Source organism: Nematolebias whitei, chromosome 14 (assembly GCF_014905685.2).
Source record: "Nematolebias whitei isolate Nwh7 chromosome 14, NemWhi1, whole genome shotgun sequence".
Classification (NCBI taxonomy): Eukaryota; Metazoa; Chordata; class Actinopteri; order Cyprinodontiformes; family Rivulidae; genus Nematolebias; species Nematolebias whitei.
Window position 1 is genome coordinate 7,469,575 of NC_056511.1, and position 25,485 is coordinate 7,495,059.

General features: G+C 40.3%; 1 protein-coding gene across 1 annotated transcript in view; it reads right to left on the bottom strand.

The window, feature by feature from the left end:
• Positions 1-1,051: 1,051 nt before the first annotated feature.
• tlcd3a (TLC domain containing 3A) overlaps positions 1,052-25,485 on the bottom strand; it is a 32,554-nt gene continuing 8,120 nt past the window's right edge. The window contains exons 2-5 of the mRNA XM_037687259.1: positions 20,570-20,656; positions 15,092-15,311; positions 5,386-5,481; positions 1,052-1,404 (exon numbers count right to left, since the gene is read on the bottom strand). Coding sequence (XP_037543187.1) covers positions 1,099-1,404; positions 5,386-5,481; positions 15,092-15,311; positions 20,570-20,656 — 709 coding nt within the window. The 3' untranslated portion in view covers positions 1,052-1,098. The remainder of the gene's footprint in view (positions 1,405-5,385; positions 5,482-15,091; positions 15,312-20,569; positions 20,657-25,485) is intronic.

Below are 25,485 nucleotides of genomic sequence, written 5' to 3' on the forward strand. Positions count from 1 at the left end.
CAGATACATTTTTATCAGCAACTCAATATTTACACATTAATGGTCCTCTGTGGTCCAAACATAAAGTCGGGTTAACTTTAAAATGTTTCTTTTCAAACTAAAACGTGACCTAAAGCTCTCAGATGCTCAGATTAACACCTGAAGTGCACGTAAGACGTTGGAGTAAGGATAAAATATTGGTCACAAATCAAACTTTATACCGCAGGTTGTATTTTTCTTTTGTTGCCAACTCTCCGAACCTTCATTCTGAAGTCGGCCTTGATGAACCGCAGCTCATCTTTAAACAGGAACCGTCAGTAAAGACCACAAGCTCCGCCCTCAGCTCAGCTGCTGCGCTCCAGTGTAATCAAAACGGATCGTCACTGGAATAAAATTCACATCTACAAACTACACAGCAGATTTAAACGGAGGACTTGGTCCCCTTCTGGTTATTCTAATGTGTTTTGTAACTTAGATTGAACCGATTTAAAAATAAGGAGTTTTAGTTAAGACCTTGAGAGTACCGCATGCCAAGATTGTAAAAATATTTGACCTACGAGGGCAAAAAGACCCAAAAGAAAACTTTTGTACTTGGATTGTTAATTGATGAAACGCCGAGTGGGAAACAAGACGTCACACCAACGGTTCAAACTGATTTTAGCTCTTAAAGAGTGAAGGAGGTATTTTTAATCACCTTTTTCCTGCTAATACTGCCTGAAGGAGCGCCTCCGCTCACCTCAGCTCTGAATCCTTCTGATCAACACTTTGAATAAAGTGACGATGAAAAACAACAAGCCCATAAACAGACAACCTGCTGAAACAGCCGTTCGCTGTAACGAACCTTCCCGATCATCAGCAGCTGTAAAAACAGTGGGAGTAAGAGATAAGACGTTTCCGTTTCCCTCGGGCCGTACTGCAGAACTATAACGCTTCAACAAGATCCAGGCCGGAGTTGAATCCTAAATGAAAAAAGTTCAGTAGTAGCAATAAATCGGAGGTGGAGAGGTCCACGTAGGCAGCAGGTTTGTAACAGAGGAGTTAAAGTCTATGGAAAATGCCCAGGACTCGTTGGTTTAGTAACTGAATGTGCAGCTTCGGGTGGCAGCTGCAAAGTGGTCATCAATCATCTTTTGAGCAATCGGCGACGGGGGCCGCGGAGGGCGACTGCGGCCCGCGGCTCCGCTGGTAAAGACGGTAGCCCTTCCGGCAGAGCAGCACGAACCAGTAGACCTGCGGCGCCAGGATGCACGAGTTGCCCAGGTTGGCGAGGAGCGGCAGGTGGAAGGGCACCGTGTGGAGGGGGATGCCGTAGTGGCGGCCGTACATCCAGTACATGAAGGGGAAGAGGGCGATGCGGCACATGAAGAAGGTGAGCAGAACCATACCTCCGTTGGCCTTGTGAAGACAGCCGTCCTGGTGGCCGATCTGGTGGAGGAGACGCAGGAGGAGGTGGTGAGGAGCAGAACAACACATCTAGGACACATGTTTGTACTTTCAATCTATTTTCCTGGAGTCATTGAACTTAGGATGGCCGCCCGAGCCAACGTTAGAAAACTCCAAACACTTTTACTGATGTTGTGTCTGCTTGAAAATATTTATCCAACAAGTTTTTAATCACATTTTTAGTTAACCCAACAGTTCTCAAAGCTTTTGGGTTCAGGAGCCCCTTACAGGGGGGATTTTTTATTTACTTACACGCACACGCACGCACATGTGTGTGTGTACAACATATGTTTATCCTCTTTTGTATTTATTTATTTTTTAATTGTTAGGCTTCTTGATCTGTAAATGTGAGCGGACAATAAAAATCCTTGAAAAAGTTTCAGGGAGCCCTCACAAGGCTCGTGTTTATTAAATCTTTTTCTTCAGTTTGTCTCTTTAATGTAAGGGAAACATTTGTGTAACAAACACTTAAGACCTGTTCTTTAATAGTGTTAATACAATTGTTCTACTTTTAAACACGGGGTGTTTTTCATTCAAGACGCTTAATTACAGTAACATCAGTTTAAACACCATGCTTCATCGAAGCAGATGACCACTTGTCCTGAGCTGGTTCTGCTGGAGGTTTCTTCCTGCTATCAGGGAGTTTTTTCTTTCCACTGTCGCCTTTGTGCTTGCTCAGGAGGGGAGACGGTGACAAAGTGAAGATTCAACTCGTGTGCTGGCTTCCTTCCTTAGATACATAACTTTTACTAACTGGCTTTTATAAAGTATGTGAATGTTTCTGTTCAGTGCCCTGACACGACTTCTGTTGTGATTTGGCTCAACATGAATAAACTGAACTGACTTGAAAATTAGGCGAGGTGGTAGTTGAGTCGTTCACACCAGCACATAAGACAAAAGCAAACTGATTACATGTAATCTTGTCTTAAATGTTGGCCTGCAGGCAGGAGCGGTGGTTGAGAATATATATTTTACATTAATATATTTAATATATTTTTACAGACTATACATTTTTAAGAGATGTGAAGCAACTCCCTGCTTCAGTTTGTGTTACATGTTGTTTCCAACTGAAACATCCATCACTGCAGTGCTTTATAACAGGACACTTGACGGTAAATCCAGGTAATATTCTGGGGTTTTTCATACGCGGTTTGTTTCTGAGGGGCTCCTGCAGAAACACACGAGCTCTGCAGAAAACTGAGACCTGATAATGTCGGCCTGACTTTCTGAGAAGCTTGGTTTGTTTAGAGCAGCTATGCTTTGCTCCTTTTCTTTGCCGACACCAGATGTCAGCAAAGACCCGACGGTTCGCGCTCCACCAGTTTCACAGAAAGGTTCTTGGAATCTTGGATTAATGCGCTGGAAGCCAATAAATGAACGACAAATGTGTTGATTAAAGTGTAGGAAGGGAAATATGGCGGCACATACAGCAGCTGATGCTTTCTGAGAAAATGAAGATGAACTGTTAGCTGAAAGTTGCTGACTAATGTTTTTGTTTTGTTGAGCCGTGCAGATAAATTATTGATAGAACAGTGACAAACTACCTTCCACATGAAATGGAGATGCTCTGGTTTTTGATTATGTAAGGTCTGAGTAAGAAAAGGCCAACTGTTTTTTACAGAAGCTAAAAATGAGTGTCTGAATTTGAAAACACTATATTTAGAAATGGCAGTTTTATTTATAAAGCTCTTAAGTGTTGCAAGACAAACCCTATAAAAACAGTAAAACATAAAAAGCCAAGCTTAATGGCTTTAAACACTTGTGTGTCTTTCAGTTGGAGGTGTTTCAACAGTGAAATTCATTTTGTACTGAAGTGGAAACTAAAGGAAGCATGTATGTCCACGTTTATTTCTAGTCTCTCGAGCTCGAGTGAGAAGCACAAATAAAACTTTCTGATGATGCTTTACACCGGGGTGTCCAATCCTGGCCCTCGAGGGCCACCATCCTGCATGTTTTACTAGTTTTCCTGCTCCAACACACCAGATTCAATGACTGAATCACCTCCATGTTCTGCTGAAGCCTGGTCATCACCCATCGCTTCATATCCCGTATCCCCAGGATTAAACAGAAAACAAACAGGATCACTAAAAGCCATCTTCAGAAATCTAAAGAGAGTGTGTGGGTTTGGGTTTGCCTTGTTTTTTGCACCACTACTGGGCCACCAATGTCAGAGTTATGGTGTACTGACAATATGGCTTCGAGAAGGGGGAGGGGTTCATCCCACCTTCTTGGCTAACCATTGAAAAAAGCCTAACCCACAAGACAAGTCCTCAGGCCTCATGCTGTCTATAGGAAGGATCATTTTACTTTGTTAAATACCCAGAAGATCTGGAGTCAAATTAGAAAACATTGTGCGCTCCCACACACTTGGGTCCATGCTTCGATTTGGCAGAACCATGACTTTTTGCCATCCCTTAAAGATACTGCCTTTAGAGAGTGGAGCTCTATGGGTATTGTCTGTTTAGAGGATCTTTATGTTGACGGTTAATTGGGCTCCTTTGAACAATTGCAATCCAAACTTTCCATTTCAAAATGTCAGTTTTTAGGTATTTACATCTGAGACATTATGTCCGACAGACTAGGAAGTCGTATAAATTACCATCTGAGAATAATGTATTGTTAAAATCTCTCCTGAAGCAAAACATTCAATCTCTGAGCTGGTTCACTTTTTCTCCAGTACTTTAGATTCTTCTACGAGTAAAATTTAAAAAGCCTGGGACGGTGAGTTTGCTATTGAGATGGAGGATGAAACATGGGATGAAATATTAACGAACATCAAGTCTTGTTCCATTAAAGCCAGGCTTCAACTGAGCCAGTATAAAGGTGGTTCATAGATTACGTTATTCTAAAACTAAATTAAATAATTTTTTCCTAATCTTCCTTCACTTTGTAGCAGAAGTCAGGCAGCAGAAGGTACTCTAGCTCACCTTTGGTGGTTTTGTCCAAATGGACATCATTTTTGGTTCCTTATCTTTCCATGGTTTTCATGTCTTTAACATCACGGTCACACCTGATCCTGGACCTGCTCTGCTGGGATACTCCAACACCCTGACAAACCTCGACTGTAACATGCCTATTGCTCTAACTTTTTGGACGATGATTGTGAAGAGGTGTATTCTGAAACTGTGGAAGTCTGATTTCACTCCCAAATTGGAGACCTGGCTGAACTCATAAATATTCTGCATGTGGAACGACTGACACATGAACTTTCTGGTAACATTCTTACGTTTTCTAAAATATGAATCCAGTGTTGAAAGATTTAAAAGATCAGCGATGCTCCTTTTATTCAACCACAAAACTTAAGAGTCTTCCTGATAAGATGGACGGTTGAGGACGTAATACAGTTGAGAACTTCGCCCAATCTTTCCATTTATTTATGTATCTATTGGTTTATATTTTGTTTGCTTGTCTTTTATTATCTATATAAATTTCCTTGAAAATCTTATAAATAAAGTGTTAAAAAATGTAGGACTGTGGCCCTCAAGGACCAAGGATTGGACAAGACGCTGTCCCTCACTGCAGAGCTCCTCCTCAACAGTAGATGTCACTCCTGAAGATAAAATATTGCTACAGAGCAGGAAAGGCACTAAAATAAGTCACAGAAACATTTTGTGGAAGAGGCTAAAGGTAATGACGACTAAAACCTTCAACTTAAGATCTGTCGTGCTAAAGATGGAGACGTTCATCCTTTACACACAGTTTTTGTAATAAATACTCTGTTAAGAGTCGATTATAAATTAAAACACAAAGCTCGGCAGGCCTGTTGACCCTAGTTACAGCTGCCAAGTCGTGGAAGCAGAAACGGCTGAAGGAGTTGCTTGTTCAGCAAATGATTGCCCAACTCGACGGCGGTGGTTAATCAGAGTAACGGAAAACATCTGAGGACCGGTGACATTTTCTCTGTATGGAAACCAGGACGTGTGCAGGTTTCAGGTGGATGCTCGTGTGTTGGTGACGTCTCACCTGAATGAGCATCTTCCCCAGGGAGACGAAGGGCGTGCTGAGCTCAGTCAGAAACAAGCAGCCGATAAAGAAATCCCCCTGGTCCTTCCTGAAGAACTGAGGAACAGACAAACACAGGCGTGGGGAGAATTAAAAAACACACAGCTGATGTTTGAGCAGTTTGTGGAACAGCCTCTTGTGCAAAAATACAGATTAAATAAAGTAATATTTAACCACGGCTTCTTAAAACAACCTTAAATGAACTACTCCTTCCAATATTTTACTAAAATCACCCGCCATGTTTAAAGAGATCAGAACATTTTAAGATGGGATTAAAATGTCCCCAAAACATGTCAAAAGTAAGACGTGGCTGCTGGGACAACTTTATAAAAACTTGTATTCAGGGGCTTTTGGAGAACTTTGTGTCTTTCCTTTGGTTTGTTTCCAGTAAGTTTTATTTCTGTCTGGTGAACGTCAGGTTCTGTGCAAGTTCTCATCCAGACAGAAATGTTGTGTTAGAGAAATGACAAGAACAAGCGTGTGGTTGTTGAGTACAACAAGCTGAGCTGTCATGTTTGGAGACGAACCTTAGAAAGAGTTAAGACACTGAGTTGCTTACGCTTCAAAATAAACACCATAAAAACTTAAAAATATATAATTTAAAGGACAAACGGAAACACAGACTTCACAGGGTTCCTGCATATTTTCATTTTTGATATTCTATAAGTTGTGGACTTTAAATAAGTGTAATGATCACTTGGTGACTCTGCGTATCAATGTTTAGTCAAATGAAAGACGTTCTCGGGCTGCTGACCTCAGGATGAGAACTCTCACACTAAACGTAGAGAACTGTTAATAATCTCTGGTTATGCAGCCATGAGCCATGAAAGAACATTTATAATAACTTATAACTTAACTTATAATAACTTCAGGTTCACTGTTTAAAGACACGTCAACGTACAAATGGACACAACTGAAATATTAAGTATAGAAAATCTGGCCTTGACAAAATATTGACTTTTAATCCAGTATATGATCAAAGTGGAAAAATACTTTGTTTATTCTAGATTTAGATTTTTATCTCTTGGAAAATCCAAGAGTCCAGAAACACGTTTCCATACTTTGCTTCCTTTGTCCATATTTATTCAGACCTGGAAAATAGCAAAGCTCATCTCTGGACATCAAAGTTCATGCTCAATAATCCAGGTAAAAAAATCCAACAAAGTGCAGTCAGGTCATATGTTTTTTTAGACGTTTTATCCTCCATTTAAAGGACTTCAACAATCTGAAGAGCCACAAACAAACTCAGCCCCACAAGCAGCACACTCCGATAGTGGACCAACCAGTTTGCTGGTGGTAAGATGGTTTCTGGGGCCCGCCCTCTCCCTTGTCGACTCCTCTGAGGCAGCCACAGCCAAAGTGGTTCAAAACATCCCAGTTCATGTTCAATAATCCAGGTGAAAGTTAGACGGAACATCTCAACAAAACAAGAAACCGTCCAGATGACCTGACTGAACGTCGTCTAATCTTTGGACATTTTTAAACTCTGTAGGATCCTTTCTGTCTCCACTTGAACAGTTTTATCTGAAGGATCCTTTCCCCGATGTCTTGCATCTCCTGAGCGATGTGAATTAATTCCCCTCAGCGCTGAGGTTAGGATGCTCATAAACTCTCAGGTTGTGTCCTCAGAACAAAGGTTTTCATCAGCAGAGGAAGTGGCCCGCTACTCCAGATCCTCGGTCTGTTGAGGAGAGTTTAGGCTTCATGCTGGAAAAAGATCCCCCACTCTGATTTTAAATATAAAATCTCAAGAGTTTGTTACCGTTTCTTGGTTGTTTCTTTAGCATGCACGCGTGCACACGGAACATGTTTTTGTCTGAAATTATATTTGGGTCAATTAGACACAGGAGCAGAGTAAATAAGTGTTTTAACAGACGGTGGTGAGTTTTTGTTCTTTTATATTTTAAAGTCTTGCAGTCTGGATCTCCTGTTGCTAAGGTCCAAATATCTAAACTTAAGCTTTTCTTTTTCTTTGACGTCAAACATTCATACACGAGCAGACAAAGTCCTTGAAGATAATCATATTTTTGAACGTGGCAGACACGAAGTCTCCAAAAAACACACCAGTGAATCCACAGTAGAATGGCGTGACATTGAAGTCAAAGGAATTAACCATAACACTGATTATTAGTTAAACCCAACGACTTCTCAGTTTTGTTTGCAGCCTCAAAAGCTTCTGGAAACACATTCAAGTATTTCAGGTTTTTATTTTTATTGTTGCAAACAGACGAGCAGGAATTTGAGTTCAAACTATAAATGCTGTGAAGAGCCAGGCGGGGACAGCATCGGGAGTGATGTCATGTATATAAGTAATGAATGAAGCTTTTAAATATTGACCAGCAGCTCAGAGCTGACAGGTGACGCCACCCCTGAACAGGTGAGTCAGTCCAGATGGATAGAGAGACTCACAACAAAAGACAAGCACTGGCTGGTAACCCGGCTAGTGGCATGTTGGAGATTAATAAACCATGAGCTGCTGCAGGTGCCGTTCTACCATCAAACCATCCATTAACTTGACCCGCTTGTTCCTTTTCAGGTCGTGGGGGTCACTGGTGCCCATGTCCAGCCATCACTGTGTGAGAGGCAGGGGACACCCTGGACAGGTCTCCAGTCCATCACAGGGACACAAAGACAAATGAGACAAACAACCATTCACTCCCTCACTCACCTAGAGAAAATTTAGAGTTACCGTTTAGACCAACATGCATGTTTTTGGTCTGTGGGAGAAAACCCACACATGCACAGAGAGAACATGCAAACTCCACCCAGAAAGGCCCCCAGGCAGGATTTGAACCAAGGCAACCTGCTCGCTGAGAGGCAGCAGTTTTATCAACTGCGCCACCGCGCTACCGTCGAACCAACCGAAGAATGACGAAACTACATCGTGATGAATTTACAAGTCGTCTCCGTCTGCCAAGACGATTTACTCTTCAGTTCATCTGTACAGACCCTTAGTTCACAAACACTCATTTGAATTATAATTTAAACCTTTACTATGTATTTATTTTTATGAACAAAGTTCCCCCTAAGAAAAGGTTCCCAGCATTTCATGTAAACAAAATTCCCCACATGTTCCCTGATTTTTTCCTGAGTGAACCCTAAAATTCCAGATGTTTCAGTCACACATTCAGAACGAAGCGTCGTAGGTGGCGTCACATTCAGAGACGACAGGAAGCATCCTGCAGCCTTCCGTACGTGCATACAGCAATCAATCCTAATAACTGATTATAACATCAGAAAGTAAAAAGCTGCTGTAGCCTGTCAGTAAGGATACATGTACTGTGCACACTGTAGAAGCAGAACATGGACTCACTGACACTAGAATACTACGGTAGTATTCATACATGAGCACGTTGAAAATCTCAAAGAGAATCTATAACCAGCAAATCGGTGCTCCAATTCCCTGAGTTTTCCCGGTCTGGAAAATGTGAAAATAATTTTCCAGGTTTTCTCTGATTCCCAGAGATGTTGGGAACCCTGTCAGAGTTTCAAACAACAATCCAACATAACTGGTGTTTTCTAAATGCTTCCAGAGGGACAAACATTTCTGCAGCACTCCATTGGTGGGAGCGCCGCAGAAATGGTTTTCCTTCTGGAAGGTTCTCTCTCCACAGATCTGTCAACAGAACCATTGGGTTTGTGGTCACCAGACTGACTGAGGTCTTTCCACCCTGATCACTCAGATGGGCATTCAGCTCTGGGAAGAACCCTGCTGGTTCCAAACTTCTTTTATTTATGGATGATGAAGGCCACTGCCTGGAAATAATGCTGCAGGAATCTTTCTATACCCTTCTTCAGATCTGTACCTCAATACAATCCCATTTAAGAAGTCTACAGACAGTTTCTTGGACTTCATCAAATTCATTTCAATTCAAAAATACTTTATTAATCCCAAAGGAAAATTAAATGTTGTAACTCATCATCCTGGTTTTATTAAAAAGTTGTTATAGATACTGACGGCTGTGGGCAGGAAGGAGCTCTTGCAGTGGTCTGTCTTACAGAGGATCTGAAGAAGCCTCTGACTGAAGACGCTCTGTCATGTCTCGGTTTGTGCTCTGAGGTGGACTGTCAACTCCAGGACCTTTTACTGACAGGTGTGTGCTTTTCCAAATACAGTACAATCCACTGAACTTATCACAGATGGACTTTAGAAACATCTGAATCAGTAGAAATAGGACTGAGTGTCATCACTGTGAATACTTATGGCTCTTATGGTAAATGGACTGTACTTGTATAGCATCAAGTTTCTATCTAGTCAAAATACTCAAAGCGTTTTACACAACAACCTGTGCCCTCATTTGCCCGTTCATACAGCACTCTACTCTCTCCACAAAGCTAATCTGAATCTGTAGAGACTAATCAGTGCTTTATTCATACACACATCAGAGGCAACAAGGGGTTCAGTGTCTTGCCCAGGGACACTTCAACATGTGACTGCTGGTGGAATTGAACCCCCAGCTCTCCCATTGGGAGGATGACTGCTCTAACCACTCAGCCACAGCTGCCCCATGTACAGAACAAGGCTGTAAAAAACTAAAAGTGTTCAAAGTCAAAATCTGTGAATACATTCTGGTTGCTCTGTATCTGACAAGAACTTTAAAAACAATTTGCCAAACAAAAACATAAAAGTCTGAGTAAACATCTTCCAACTGAAGCTGCAAACCCAACACACTTTTCAGCTATAAACCTCAGTGGCTCCGATTTGTTTGCAGCCTCTGTTCACACAGGATGTAGCTGTGATTCCAAGAATCAGATCCCTACATCGAGTCATTCAAATGAGCCGGTGCGCAAAAAAAACACATTTCAAACCTGACACGCATCTGTAGCTACAAGCTAAAGGCTAAAAACGTCAAATAAATGTCATCCCATCTCACTATGCTGTTAAAAACTTGTGGAAAAAGGATAAAGTACACATTAGTCTGAAGTGACTTCTGGCTGCCGCACCCTCCTGAGCAACCCCCGGTCAGGTGGGATTTGCATTTCTAATGTCTGTCAGTTGTTTAATTTGAAAAGGTGTTCAGTGCGCACGACTCTGATGTAAAAATCTTTGGTTGGCGGATGGTTAGGAAAAACATCAAGCTCTGTATCAAGAACGTCGACCCAATCAGGAAAAAGACAGCTCCTTCTATTTATCCAATTAGGAACGCTAAAGTCAATAAAAAACATCTTGAACTTTAAAGTGCTCATCACGTTTCTTTCTTGAAGACAATCAGCATCACCTGCGTTTGAATAACGTCGCCCGTTTAAAACATAATGCACACAACCACAGGACCGGTCTTCTTAAGTGACTGAAAAGATGATCACTCTTCATCAGTGAGGTATAAATAATTTGCTAGTTAAAACGTATTAACCTCGGCGTTACGTTTTAGTAAAATGTAGATTTTTTTTTTGTGTACATCTAAAATGGTAAAGATTTGCTGTTGGTTCTTGCTCCTCGTGCATGTTGCTGTTCTTCCTCAGCTCACTTTAACAGACAAACCAAACATTAACACTGATGAGAGAGGAAATAAGAGGAGAAACAAAGAAAAGGAAGGCGAGACTAGAACAAAAAAAGGGAGGATGACTGCAGCTGGAGCTGAATAATGGAGGGTAATGTGAGCTCATAAAGCCACTGACAGCAACTGCAAACAAAGCCCGGGTTTCTGACGCACCTGGGCTTCAGTCTGGACAAAGAAGTTTCATCTTCTGTAAACCGACAAATCTCACTAAATGCCACGGATGTTTGATAACGAAGGTAAAACAGTTCTGGAAAATATTGTTTTCCCCTCATTGAACGTTTATTTAGGCAAATCAACAAAGTGATTCATTAATCAGAGGATAAGCTCATGATAAATAATGACTTTTTCTTTGTTTAATTAATCATTTTAATTCGGTGCTCAGACTCTGACAAAGTTCAGATTCAACATGAAAAACCTCACTCTTCTTACAAACTACTTCAGTGAAAGTTTTCATTACTTTACCAGCTTGAGTTCACATCTTACACGCTCTTATTGTATTCTCACAAACAAACAGCCTGGCATTCTTTGTTTATCTTTAAAACATTTACAATTCAAGGATACAAAGGAAGAAAAATGGCTCGTTTGTTCGGACTTATTCAAAGCAAATAATCAATAATGGCAGCATCTTTCACTTCCTGCCATTTCCTCCCCTTCTAGACCGAGAACTTGCCTTTGAAGTGACCGACTTCTCTCCATTTCCTCAATTAGAGCACATGAAACCTGTTCCCAGTAAAGTGGTTCCAGTTGTGGCTTACAGGCCAGCGCCTGGCCCAGTCGCTTCTTTCAGCTTGGATTCAGGAGTTTGGGTCAGGAGAACGAGCGCTCCAGAAGCAGCAACACATTTACAAACAATGTTTGCATCAGAAGCTGAGAGCGTGACGATGGAGACGAATCGTTCAGACTGAAACTACAAATGTTTTCAGTTTTAAGTGAAGTCTGGATAAACGAAGAGAAAAAGCTGAGCTTCAACATGTAGATTCAAGAGTTGCACTATAATTAGTTTGAACGCTGATTCAGGAGTCACACAATTTGTTTTATTTTTTTTACTTTTTATTTTCTATAGTTGTTGCACCCTAAATACTTTTGCTTACTTTGTGCTTATTTAGCCAATCATGTACCAAATCATTCAGCTCATTCAGGGGATGGCTGTCGTTACTTTTGGTTTTTAGAACTTACGTTTTCAAAATACTTTATGTACAAATATAACAGATATTTTCAGTTCCTTCAAAAATATTCTCTTTGAAATCTGCTTCGATGAACTTGATCTGTTTGTTGCTCATTCTGTTACTTTTAGCTTCTGTTTTCATTACCGTAGTTTAGTATTTAGCCAGCACTTCGTTACTTTTAGGGTTTAAGCTATCCTCTTGATACAACTAGCCACCCTTTGGCCAGTTTTATCATTTAGCTAACTCTCTGCTGCTTTTAGCATTTAGCTATTTTTATTACTAAACTAGAATTATGACTTTTAGCTAGCCATTTTATTTTATTTAGCTTTTAGCTAATGTTCTACACTCCTATTAGCTCTTGTCTAATGGTCTGTTTTTTCAGGTTTTAACTAATGGTATGCTTCTTTTGGCTTTTATGTCCCATTTTCAGCTTCTTCAGTAAATTTCAGCACTCAGCTGCATTTCTTCTTCTTCTCTTCTTCTTCTTTCGGCTTTTCCCTCTTCAGGAATCTCCACAGCGAGTCATCTCACTCTGTCCTCTGCATCCTCTGTCCTCACTCGTCCTCTCTAACAGCATCCATATATCTCCTCTTTGTCAGCTGCATTTCTAACATTCTTCTACCAATATACCCACTGTCCCTCCTCTGGACATGTCCAAACCACTGTCCCTCCTCTGGACATGTCCAAACCATCTCAGTCTGGTCTCTAGCTGCATTTCTTCTCTAATTTTCCATTTCACATCTGCCAGTTTTCCTCAGTTAGAGCGAGAAATGTTCAAATGTGAACTTCAGGAAAACTCAAGGACAGGAAACGAGTTTTAAACCTCTAAAAGTCGGGCTAACTTCAGCAGGAAGTTGCATTCTTAATTTAAGAAATTTAATCATAACAGATGTTGCCAAATGGAAACTCCACGTTCTGTTTCAAGTGTTCAAACAGCTTTTCAGCTAACATCGTTTCAGTACCAGATGAAATCAGATTTCGGCCTGAAAATGACTCGATAAGTAATCCATGGCATTCAGCGCCGGGTCTATCTTCTGCTGCCACTCAAGGAATCATTAGATGATGCAGCGTTTTGTACGGATTGATTTGAAACCGCTGATCGACATTAGAGCTTACGGTTCTGAAGCGTTACTGGCAGGGGACTGTATGAAAACAACTCATGGCTTGCTGTCACAACGGATCATCAGCTTCAGTAATGCAGGGTTGAAAAGCGGTACTTTTCTTTGACGCCGGAACTTTTTGAATCCAGGCCTCAAGAGTGGAGGTTTTTGGAAATGGTCGTCATTGTTTTAATGGAAACCGAAACTTAAGAGCAGTCACACAGGCGCACTGCCAGCCACTGCAGTGAATAGTTTCTTTTCTTTCGAGTAGAAGAAACTGTTGCGCTCGAGCACAAAGTGTCTGCACAGAAGCAGACTTAAAGACAACAGTTGCGGCACCAGCTAGTGAGCTGCCATGGAAACTATAGTGAATTCAGCAAACACGGTTTTACCGTAGAAACGTGAAGTTTTCACAGTAAATGTCGGAAACACCTCGGACACTTTCCAAGATTGTCTATGTGTAAACAGGACTTAAAGGTCGCCAAATATGTTTATTTAAACTAAGCAATTGTTATATTTTGGTGAGTAAATGTACTTTTGGACACAACAAAACAAAACTATAACAATGAAAAAATAAAGTGTTCTAAATTGGTCATTGGCCGCACTAATTCCTAAAGATCTGCAGCAGCCATAAGCAAAAACTACACGTAGCAAAATCATAGACATGAAGCTAAAATGAGCCAAACCGTATCTAAAAGTAAAAATAATCAAAATAATATCTAAGAGCTACAAGAAGCATGAGAAGGCAAAGATCGGGCAGGTTTGTTAAAGCAGATTTTAGATGCTTTTGAAAGAACTGAAGAGATTTCAAAGCATTCACGGGAGAATATTTTTTGTAAATAAAGCAAATAAATCAAAGTATAAAAGTTACAAATCCTAAAAGTCACATCACGCCGTTCCTGATCGAGCTGAATGTTTTGGCAAATGAAACGGTTAAAACAGAACAAAAACTGCTGAAGTATCAAAGTCCATGCTCCATAATCCAGGCAAAAACATTCAGTCAGGTCATCTGGACATCTCAGCAAAACAAGAAACCGTCCAGATGACCTGACTGAACATTGTTGGATTTTTTTCCTGGATTATGGAGCATGGACTGTGGTGTCATCTGGACAATTTATTTTTTCGTTGAGACGTTTAGTCCTTCATCCAAAGGACTTCATCAGTCCGAGGAGCCGCAAACTGTGTCCCATAAGCAGCACACTCCCATAGTGGACCAACCAGTTTGCTGGTGATAAGATGGTTTCTGGGACCTGCCCTCCCCCCGTTGACTCCTCTCAGGCAGCCATAGCCAAAGTGGACAACTGCTGAAGTAGTTTGGGAAAAAGGCTGCATGAACAGGAAGTCAGAAAATCTTCTGCTACCATTAGGGCAACGCTCTCCGAGACTTTGTCTCTGTCTTTTATTTTAAAACGACTCCACTGATGCTGATGAACAGCCATGACCCGACGGTGCCGACAGAAACCGATCAGTGATGGTATCAGTTTGGTTCTGTCAGTAACCAATCACGATTCACACGGAGAATATTCACTTTTGTTTTTCTGGAAGGAACTTTAGGGTGTAAATATGTCAGTAAAGTAGATACAAAAGTATTTTTACACTTTTCAGTCAGCAGGAAAAGTAAAATACTTAACATTACATTTTGATGAGTAACATTTATCCATTTTGTTTAATGCACTTTAATTTTCAAATGTGGGCGTTTTTGTCTCTTCGTAAAGAGGTTGCTCATGAACAGCCGAAGACAAATCTCTGCATCAGCCGAAGAAGCACTATCTTATCTTAATGCAGCAAGCTGGAGCTCTTTCACTAACGGAGCTGCCTGGAGCGCACCCAGTTTTCTGGTGGACAACATGACCTCATCATCTTCGTCTCCCCCATCACCCCACACCTCCCTCCTCCTCCTCACCAGTGTGATGGGCAGCAGGATGGTGAGCAGTGCGATGTGATGCAGCACCAGCAGGAACTCCCTTCGTATGAAGAAGTTTATGGTCCTCAGGGAGTGCTGCTTGTAGTCCTCGTGCCCGTTGACCTGGTACCGGTAGTAGTGGCTGAGGTACATGGCGAAGATGTCGTACGTCATGTAGGGGACACCGTACCAGATGACAAAATAAGTGGCCAGCCAGTGCCTAGGGGGGCAAACACACACACACAAAAAAAAGACCTGATGACGAAAGTTACATCAAACCAAGAACAAACTATTTCTCAAAATACTTCAAACCACAAGAACAGAGCTGTTTTTCAACAGACGATACAGAAACGTACATTTTGCTGGTTAAAACTATAAATTTGATCATTAGGACCACGATTATGAAGAACTTTTCCACGTTTGTTCTGGTTTTACTCGTTCAGCTTAAAATACACAAAATCATTTAAAACTGGCTGCTAGAAATAAAACAACGTACGAGGGAACCTTGACGGAGTCCAGGGGCTGCGACTTGTTCGCGGTCTATCCCTGTTCGCTAACGGTTTTTATAAGTGGTGCTAGCAGCTCTTATGTTACACAAGAGGCCTTTCTGCAAGTGCACTGCCTTCCATCAACGGAATAACAGCCGAACGTGTCAGCTTTATAGCTGTATTAAATTCTTATTCCGGTTTTGTAATGTTTCTCGACGGCTATCAGACGGGGGGGCCAACCCCGTGATGGATTATTTTCACTACAGCTCAACTCTGAACAGCTGCAGTCGCACGTTGGTGAGGAGTTTAACTGGCTTCTGACTGAATGGTGAGAAGAAAAAGACGGCACAAAGAAATAAGTAACAGGATATTAAAAATTAACAGCGCTGAGCTGAATTTGACAGAACTTTGATCTAATTAAAGGCCCAGAACTCGTCGAAGGAATTCAGATCACCCGCTGACTTTCATGATTCCATTCAAACGGGAAACATCTCGTGGTGAGGAGGGATGGAGTTACTGCCATGCACCATCTCCTGCCTTACAAAGAGTCCTCACAGGATGTGGCTCAGAGTATGTGTTGAGGATGAAGCTCAGCTACTACCACACCAAATGTGAACTCCATCTCTGTCAAAGTGGCTGAGTTAGATGTTTTTTTGTGTTTGTGAGTAGCTGTAGCGGTACATCCTCCCCAAAAAATACTCCCTCAAAAGTTTTTTTTTTAACATTATGACGACAAATGTTCCTCGGAGGAAAGATTCACACCTTCCATAACTCCTTAAAAATACAATTTTTCAATATTTTTTTCACATTACAGTAAAGTGATCAATCTTTTCGTTATCTCAGCCTGAAATAAAAATATCAAACTTACAACTTTTAAGAAATGTTAACTCAAGGGACTTGTTTTAAAATAACTTCACAAAATCAGTTTTAAAGAAGAAAAAGAAAAAAGGCATTTCCCCATTAGCACATTTGAAATAACTATTTTTGACAATTTATTTAAAATTACAGAAGATCGTGCAGCGCACCAGACCCTGTGGAAACGAGGCTTTGTTGTCAGTAAATCGTGCACGTGTCAGTTGGTTGTTGGACAAGAAAAGGTTTTTAAATAATAAATTTTTTGTGATAATTATAAATATTTTTTCCTTCTAAAACTCAACCCGTGCACTCATGATCCTTTCATTGACTCAAGAGATTTTGTCTTAACTCCTCATTATTTTGTGTAACCAGTGCATCTTCATAAAAAGCTAAACATTTAGGGGAAATCTGCTAAATATCTGACAAACAACAACTTCAGCAGAGATGTTGAAAATATGTTCCGTTTCCCCTAAATACTTTTCTATGTATGAAAACAAATATGGTTTACTAATGTAATTTTAAAAATTATGCTTTGTAAAATGAACATACAGCAAAATTCTTCATGGTTTCTTACGTAAGCAGGCCATGTCGTGTTCAGTACCAAGTTATCTCCATCACAAGATGGAGTAAAAAAACAAAAAGACCTTTGGCTGCAGGGGGAACAGTCAGACGCTCACTTCCTTCATATAACCTCTCTCATGAGAAAATTATTGCAAAAGCTTTCAGGCATGCTTATGTAACTTTAGCATAATAAACAACGTGGATGGTCGCGGCGCTCTAATAGGCAACAATTACACTGATGGTTAGCAATGTGGACAGAAATCGAGTAAAGCTGCAGGGCAGCTCTGAGCCCGTGACCTCTGACCTTTCACTTCCTTGGCTCTGGAAAGCAGAGCAGCCCAGCAGAAACAAACAGCTCAGTATGAAACCAAAGCTACATCGTTTTATCTGGAGTACCAGGAAAAAAGAAAGAACGCAACAAAGAAAACAATCCTGAAAACAAAACAGCAGAAAACTAACCTCTGGTTTGTTATGGTATGTTTTGTGAAGCTGCTAACACGAGCTAACTGCTAACTGTGTAACAATAATAATAATAATAATAATAATAATAATAATAATAACAATCACAATAATAATAATAATAATAATAACAATAATAATAACAATCATAATAATAATAATAAAAGAGTACATCTGGTAAATGGTAAATGGAGCTTACTTCTATAGCGCCTTCCAGCCCCCTATGAGGGGCCCCAAGGCGCTTTACAGTACCAGCCATCCACCCATTCACACGCACATTCATACACCGGTGGCGGTAGGCTGCCATGCAAGGCGCCATCCAGTCCCACCGGGAGCAACTCGGGGTTAAGTGTCTTGCCCAGGGACACAACGGCACATGGTGTGGGAAGTCGGGATTCGAACCTCCAACCTTCCGATCAGAGGTCGGCTGCCACTACCACTGCACCACGGCCGCCCATCTAAGTGTTTTTACATCAAAACATTCAGTTGATTCAAGAAATGGATGCTGTGAGTTCTAGTTCTTTTGTTTGTTTTGTAACTAAATTACTTTCCATAAAGTTGAACTTTATGTACAAATACAATCTCGGTAGAAATACATTAAGATTCCTTCAAAAACTGTTTGGTTCATAATCTACTTCAGCTACTCGCTCTAATTTTGTTTTCTTATGCTACTTTTAGTTTTTAATTAGCCTTTAATTACTTTTAGTTTTGAGCTCATATTTAGCTCCTTTTAGCATCTAATTTCCCATTTAGCTTTCAGCTATCCTTTGTCCTTTAGCTTTTAGATGGCCTTTTGCTACTTTTAGTCTTTTGCTACTTTTAACTAGCACTGTGCTACTTTTAATTAGCTTTTGCTATATGAAACTTTTAGCTAGTGTTCTGCTTCCTTTAGTTGTAGTAACTTTTTAGTTTCAGCTCCTTCAGCATATTTCAGCAGGCACTCAGCATTCAAGCTGTATTTCCACAGAAACACTCGTTCTTTAGCTGCACTTTGTTTTTGAAGTTTTGTTGGTTTAGCTTTTTGTTCAGCAGCTTTTATCAACAGCTTGAATCATTTTCAGAGAATCTACTTCCTGCAGCTCCGGCAGGTGTTAATGAAAAAAAACAAAAAAAACATCTGATGTTGGGGATTCATCGTTACAAACCTTTTACGAAATTGCTAGAAATAAGTGTAAGAAGGTTCAATCAGGCGACAGATTAAGCTGCACGTTGAGGGTCTGACTTCAGTGCACGGTGTGTGATAAGCTCCAGGGTCAGTGGACGTCACCAGACCACAGAGCTGAGCAGTGCTGTGGAGGGCTTAATCTCTTTGGGTTAAAGGGAGGGGACTGAGATTAGCAGCCTGAAAACTGGGACTGCCTGACCTCAGCTGCTGACTCAGGAGGATTAAAAGGCTACCGTTAGCCTAGCATCACACTTTCCTAAACTGCAGAAGCTAACGCTAACAACACACACATTCAGCTAGGTGATCGAGTCGAAGGAAAGGACCGGATTAAAGAGCTCAGTGGACAGGGGTACTGGATGACTCGCTACCCAAAAAACCCCAGATTTCCCTCACACTTCTCATTACATAGCTCCATACCTTCCCAGACTCATATTTTCAGATATAGTAGTCCCTCGATACCTCACGGTTCGACTTTCACAGACTCACTGTTTCGCAGGTTTTCAATCTAAGACTGTACATAACACACGATTATCAACTTTAATATTACTCACATGATTGGGACGGTACGAGATAAAAAGTTAACCGGATCAGACGAGAACAGGAACCAACCAATAGGACAAAACAAAAAAACTTCAGACAGGCACCGCAATTTTGTAGTTTTCTTTCAGTAAGCCTACACTGTAACGCAAGACAAAAGAACAACACAGCCCAGAGGTCAACAGTGCTTCACGCTGCTGCTTTCTGCTGAAATTCAAACAACAGCAACGGAGGGAGCAAACACTAGCGGAGAAACCGATGTTATAAAAAATAGATTTGCAACGCCAGGTCAGAAGTAATGATCTATCTATGAAGCTCACGGAACGGTGCGTTTCAAAATGGTAAATTTACAGTAAATGAATGACCTTTAAAAACATATAACGTAGAAGATGCTACAGTTGGACGCAAAGGATTCTGGTTCAGTCTTCGTCTGCATGTGAGGGGCATAAAGATCTAAAAAACAAAGTGCTGCATGTTGAGCTGGAAAAGTATTCTTCCAGACAGTTTGGAAAACTTTTCCAGGCTCTTTAATTTTATTTCCTATATGAACAAGCTGCAGCATGTCAGCATGCTCAGTCAATAGACTGTGTGTAAACTGACACGTGATTAAATATTTGTTGGCTTCAAAAAGCAAAGTTTGAATACATTGTTGCTTTTTAAAGCAACTATGGTCAGTCTTTCTGGAACTTCAAAGCACCAGGGACATAAAACATTTGTTCATTTTAGTTTTACCTGAAAGTTGCTGGATTTTATCCACCTGTTCTAAATTTGTTTGTTTTTATTTAAAGACAGAAGGACCTGTTGGAAAATGTCCAATGTTCTAAGAAAGTCAAAGACAAAGATACTGAGAATAAAATCTTAAACTCAAAGTTTGATGTGGTAAAAAGTGAACATCGTGATGACTGTGTCCAACTTTTCATACAAAAAAGTGAAATCATGTCCTAATCTGAGCAATTACAAGTGTTTAATGTTTTAGAAAACAGAATAGGGAGTAACGTGAGGAAACACTAGTGTCTCTGTAATCTGTGTTCATGTTTCCAGACTTATCCACGCCTGGAAAATAACATCAAATTGCATAATTTCCAGACTTTCCAAGACTGATTTTTTTCCTGAGAATCAGAATTTGTTGTTTGATGGCATAACATTTACCAGCAGACTGAGTTTCATGGGAGCACGCTGTAACAGTTTTATCTTCCAAGATATTTTTAGAAGTCTAAATCCTGGATCATCCCAACACAGGCACTAAAATAACCCTCGCTTCTTTTCAAGGAGGACGTCTGACTTCAGAGATTTCTTTAATTACTGATAGAAATACAGCTTTTAATTGCCCTATGTGCAAAATGAACATCAAAGTTTGTTATTATCACTTATGATGAATATTTTAATTAAAGAGTTAACAAGATAAAGACTGACCTGTCGTTAATAACGTCGCCTCTGCACGATGAAACAATGATGACCCCTGCTGTGGTCGCCATAAGAGCATGGATGGAGGACACCAGCCTGGAAAAATAAAAATGCACAAAAGATTAATTTAACAAAAAACAACGATTTTTATTCTTTTGTATAATGCATCACACTGAATCAACTTAAAGGGTAGTTATAAAAAATGTTTCAGTTAGGCTCATAGATTAGCTAATTAAGTGAACTGTTTCCTACTTTAGTTTGTTGGAAACTAACAAAAACGTAAAGCAAAGACAAACTATTTTTACATTCAGCCCAAAAAGATAAGATTAACAGTGAAACTAAGAGTTTAACAAGTTAGACGCAACAGAAAAGACGGCAAAGATTCAACTCTTGTAAAGGCCTGATGGTTTGTACGTCACTTCAGTGTTTTTGAACACAACCAGTGAAAAAATCTCAACGATATTCAGTTTGACTTCTTGTAGTCAGCCATTAAGGCAGGTGATCAAAACTGTGGGACTTTTTGCGTGTTTAAAGAGCTGTAGTGTGCAAATATTCAACCTCAGCACTGAGCACGCCTGTTTCTTGGTGTTAAAAACAAATATTCTTTGACACGACTGCTGGATAGAACAGCTACTTTAGTGAACAGAACTTCTTCGTCTAGTTGTCAACTTTAAGATGCAACCACAGAAATAAAAATACACTGAAATGGTCACTGATGGAGCTAGACAAGATTTGTGGCTGCCATCTTGCTAGGTGCCACACTTATTGCTGTGTATTCTTTACATGTCCAAACCACTCATTAATGCTGTTTGTGTGTTTTATGTTGTGTCAGACATACAGACACTAACTTTTATTTTAAATAAAATAAACAAACCTATCTCATATATTGTGAAAATGTGACGAGAGCTTGATGTACAGAACTTCCCAAACAGCCCGGTCAGGTGTTAAAAGCAGGAAAACACTGACCCAGTGGCCAACCACAACAAATTACCCAAGCGCCGTTATAATTTTATACAGAGCAGCATACAATTAAGTAATTTATTACTTTACTTAGCCTAACCAGAGTTCTGCAACCAGTGTCTGCAGTTATCTAGACTATAACTGAAACTTAAATAATTTAGTCATTTTCTCTATACTTCACTAAATGTTTAAGCCCCAATAATGTTTTTCAGTAATTAAACAATTGAGCTTTGTCTGGCCTATACACTAGTTTACCATTTATTAAAGAATTTTCTTAGAAAATACGGTAAGTAAAATAAATAGGTTTACTACTGTCTTATATGTGTTACTAATAGTGATGATATATTTTTATCAAGCTCATGTTGACCCTCAGTTTCTCCTTTACAGAAATTACAGCGGTCTACAGTAAAGAGAGAGTGACAACTGTTAGTGTAAGTTGGTATATTAAATAAAAATATAAATGTCATTTTTGAATTTCAGATTCTGATAATTACAACAATGAATAACAAACCATTGGGCTTCTAGCCAGAGTTAATTTTTTACTCAGGTATTTACGGTCTTCTGCCCAGCTGGCAGTCACTAAAGAGGCCATGTAGCACCTACCAAGATGGTAGCACAAATTCTCATCTTGTTAGTGTGTTAGGTTGACCATTACAGCATATTTATTTTGAAGTAGAGCTGGACAATAATTCGATAGATATATGTCACAATGTACTTTATTCAATAACAGTGATATGAGTTTTAAGCACATTTTCAATATTTCGATATGATTACAGCGTTTCACTGACATTTCTTTTTCTGTTCGGGTTGAAGCGGCTGCTTCATTTTCAACCTGAACAGAAAAAGGTGTGACACAACTACGTAAGTGCGTGGTGACGTAGACGATACACAGAGATCAAGTCCAGAAGGCATTAGCGGTAGCAGACTAAGCTAGGCTAATCTCCAACGCGCGATATGTTTTCGCTTCAAAATGAGTTCCCATGACCGTCAGAATGTGACTGAACAAGCTTTCACAAGCGAAGAGAAAGCAGATGACATCACTGATGAGAGAGGAAAGACTCATTCGGCGGTGTGGAAGCGGTTCCGTTTTCTAAGATCGGATAAACTTCAGGTTTCAGTGTGACGGAGAGTCGTTCCAACTAGCGGTGGGAACACATCTAACTTGTTCCACTCAATAGAATCAGCTGAGAGTCAGAAGATGAAGCACAATAAAAGTTTGAGCCAACGTGTCCCTGAAACACCCCCAGCTGAATCAAAAGAGAAACCCATGCAGCATGTTAGGTTATGTTGTTGTTTAAAGTTAAAACTATTAATCAGAGAGTCAGAGACAGAGTTTCTTTATTGTCATTCGCACCTCATGTGGTCCATGTGGTGGAGCGAAATTATGTACACGGGGTCCCAGTTACATCCAACAATAAAATGTATAAGAAAAACAGTAATAACATCTAAGATATGAACTAAGAAAAACATCAACTAAATATACACTAAGCACTCATAACATAAAACATTGAACATCAGCACCAACATGAACATGAGTCTGTGAGCAGATGTGCACGCATGAACACATCAACATCAACATAATCTTGACAAAGTTGAGAGTTTTGGGTTTATTTGACGGCGAGTTCAAAATTTTTTAAAGGCTAAATACAAATAAAATGTGAACATTAATTTATTTGTACAGTTTGTACAATTTTTCTGAGGCTTTTATATTGTTTATATCGATACTGAACTATATTGTTATCGACCGAAATTAAGAAATATATCGTGATAAAAGTTTTGGCCATATTGTCCAGCCCTATTTTGAAGTGGACACAAACTTTCAGTCAACAGATAAACTTTACATAGAAAAATAAAAAGGTTCACCACTAAAAGATAACAGTTAAAGGAAATGCATTTGTAAACTCTAAACCAATAACTTAAGTTTGATTTGTTGGCTTGTCGGTGTAAATACAGTCCCTGAGGACAAACAGGAACCAAGACATATTCATTCAGGTGAGCTCCTCTGTCAGATCAGCATACCTCAGAGGATTAGTAATGTTCAGCCTCAACTTTCCTCTTCTATAAACAGACCTGTGACATCAGAGAAGTTGGGACATCTCTGTGCTGAAGTGTCACTGTGAGTGAACGACTAAACTCAACTAAGCTTCCATGTTTGCAATCTAGCTTCTTCCCTCAGGTTACAGGAGGTTGTATCATGTATTTGTTAAAACTAAGAAACTGTTTCAGTTTGAACAAACTCTCCTTTTGGCTGCTCTCCAGTTTGGCAGCACAGACACTATGCTGCTTTGAAATAAATAAATTAATTTAAAAAACTGTAATTTATTCCCCCCACACTCAAAAAAGCCATAATAGCCCCTTTAACACAACATTTTCTTTAAGAAAATGTTTACCCTGTGGTTGCTCTTTACGTAACCACCCATCCCATCACCACTTACAAGACAATATGCTCTTTGTGGACTTCACATCCGCCTTCAACACCATGATCCCCCAAACCCTGATGGACAAACTATCCACACTAGGACTGAGCCCCTCCATTTGCAACTGGGTACTAGACTTTTTAACAAACAGACCACAGTTAGTGAGGATCCACAACCTCTCCTCCTCCACCATAACCCTCAGCACTGGCTCTCCTCAGGGATGTGTGTTGAGCCCCCTCCTGTTTACTCTGCTCACGTATGATTGTGCAGCTACCCATCCAGGCTGTCACATTGTAAAGTTTGCAGACGATACAGCGGTGGTGGGATGCATCACAAACAATGATGAGTCCAGCTACAGGCAAGAGGTGGAACACCTGGAGAGCTGGTGCAAAGAGAATAACCTTCACATCAATGTGAAGAAGACAAAGGAGATGATTGTGGACTTCAGAAGGAACAAAAACATCTACACCCCCCTGAACATAAGAGGATCTGCGGTGGAAGTGGTCTCCAGCTACAAGTACTTGGGTGTACACATGAATGACAACCTCAGCTGGAGCAACAACACCACCAGCCTGATCAAGAAAGCTCATCAGAGACTCTACTTCCTCAGACGGCTGAGGCGAGCTGGTCTGGGAAGCTCAGTCCTCACCTCCTTCTACAGGTGTGCAGTGGAGAGCATCCTGTGCTCGAGCATCAATGTGTGGCATGGAGGCTGCACAGCTGCAGAAAGAAAAGCTCTGCAGAGAGTGGTGAAGGCTGCACAGAAATCTGTCGGAATCAGCCTCCCCACCATCACAGACATCTACACCTCCAGATGCAGGAAGAGGGCCACCTGCATCATGAAGGACCCCACTCACCCAGCACACACACTTTTTGCCCCACTCCCCTTAGGAAGGAGGTTAAGGAGCATTAAGCGTAGAACCACTAGACTGAGGAACAGCTTCTACCCTGAGGCTGTTAGACTCATGAATCTCTAACTAGAATAATCACTGTGAACAATCACACCATGTTGCTGCTGATCTGTTTCATGTTACTGCTGATCTGTTTCAATGTTGATGTGTTCATGCGTGCACATCTGCTCACAGACTCATGTTCATGTTTGTGCTGATGTTTAATGTTTTATGTTATGAGTGCTTAGTGTATATTTAGTTGATGTTTCTCTTAGTTCATATCTTAGATGTTATTACTGTTTTTCTTAGACATTTTATTGTTGGATGTAACTGGGACCCCGTGTACATAATTTCGCTCCACCACATGTACCACATGAGGTGCGAATGACAATAAAGAAACTCTGACTCTGACAATATGACTCGATTCAAATGGATAAAAAATGTCTGAGCTACAGAGAAAATACTATTTTAATTTGAATAACATTTATGATCTCAAAGCCACAGAATATTTTTCCTTTGCTATTTCTATTCACACAAACTGTCAGCTCACGAGCCGATAAGATAGAACTTTATTGATCCTGCTGGAAATCGTTAAAAATGACAGGTCACGTGCTGTGAAAACAAATGTTTGAAAACTTGGTTAGACCGATGTGTTTGG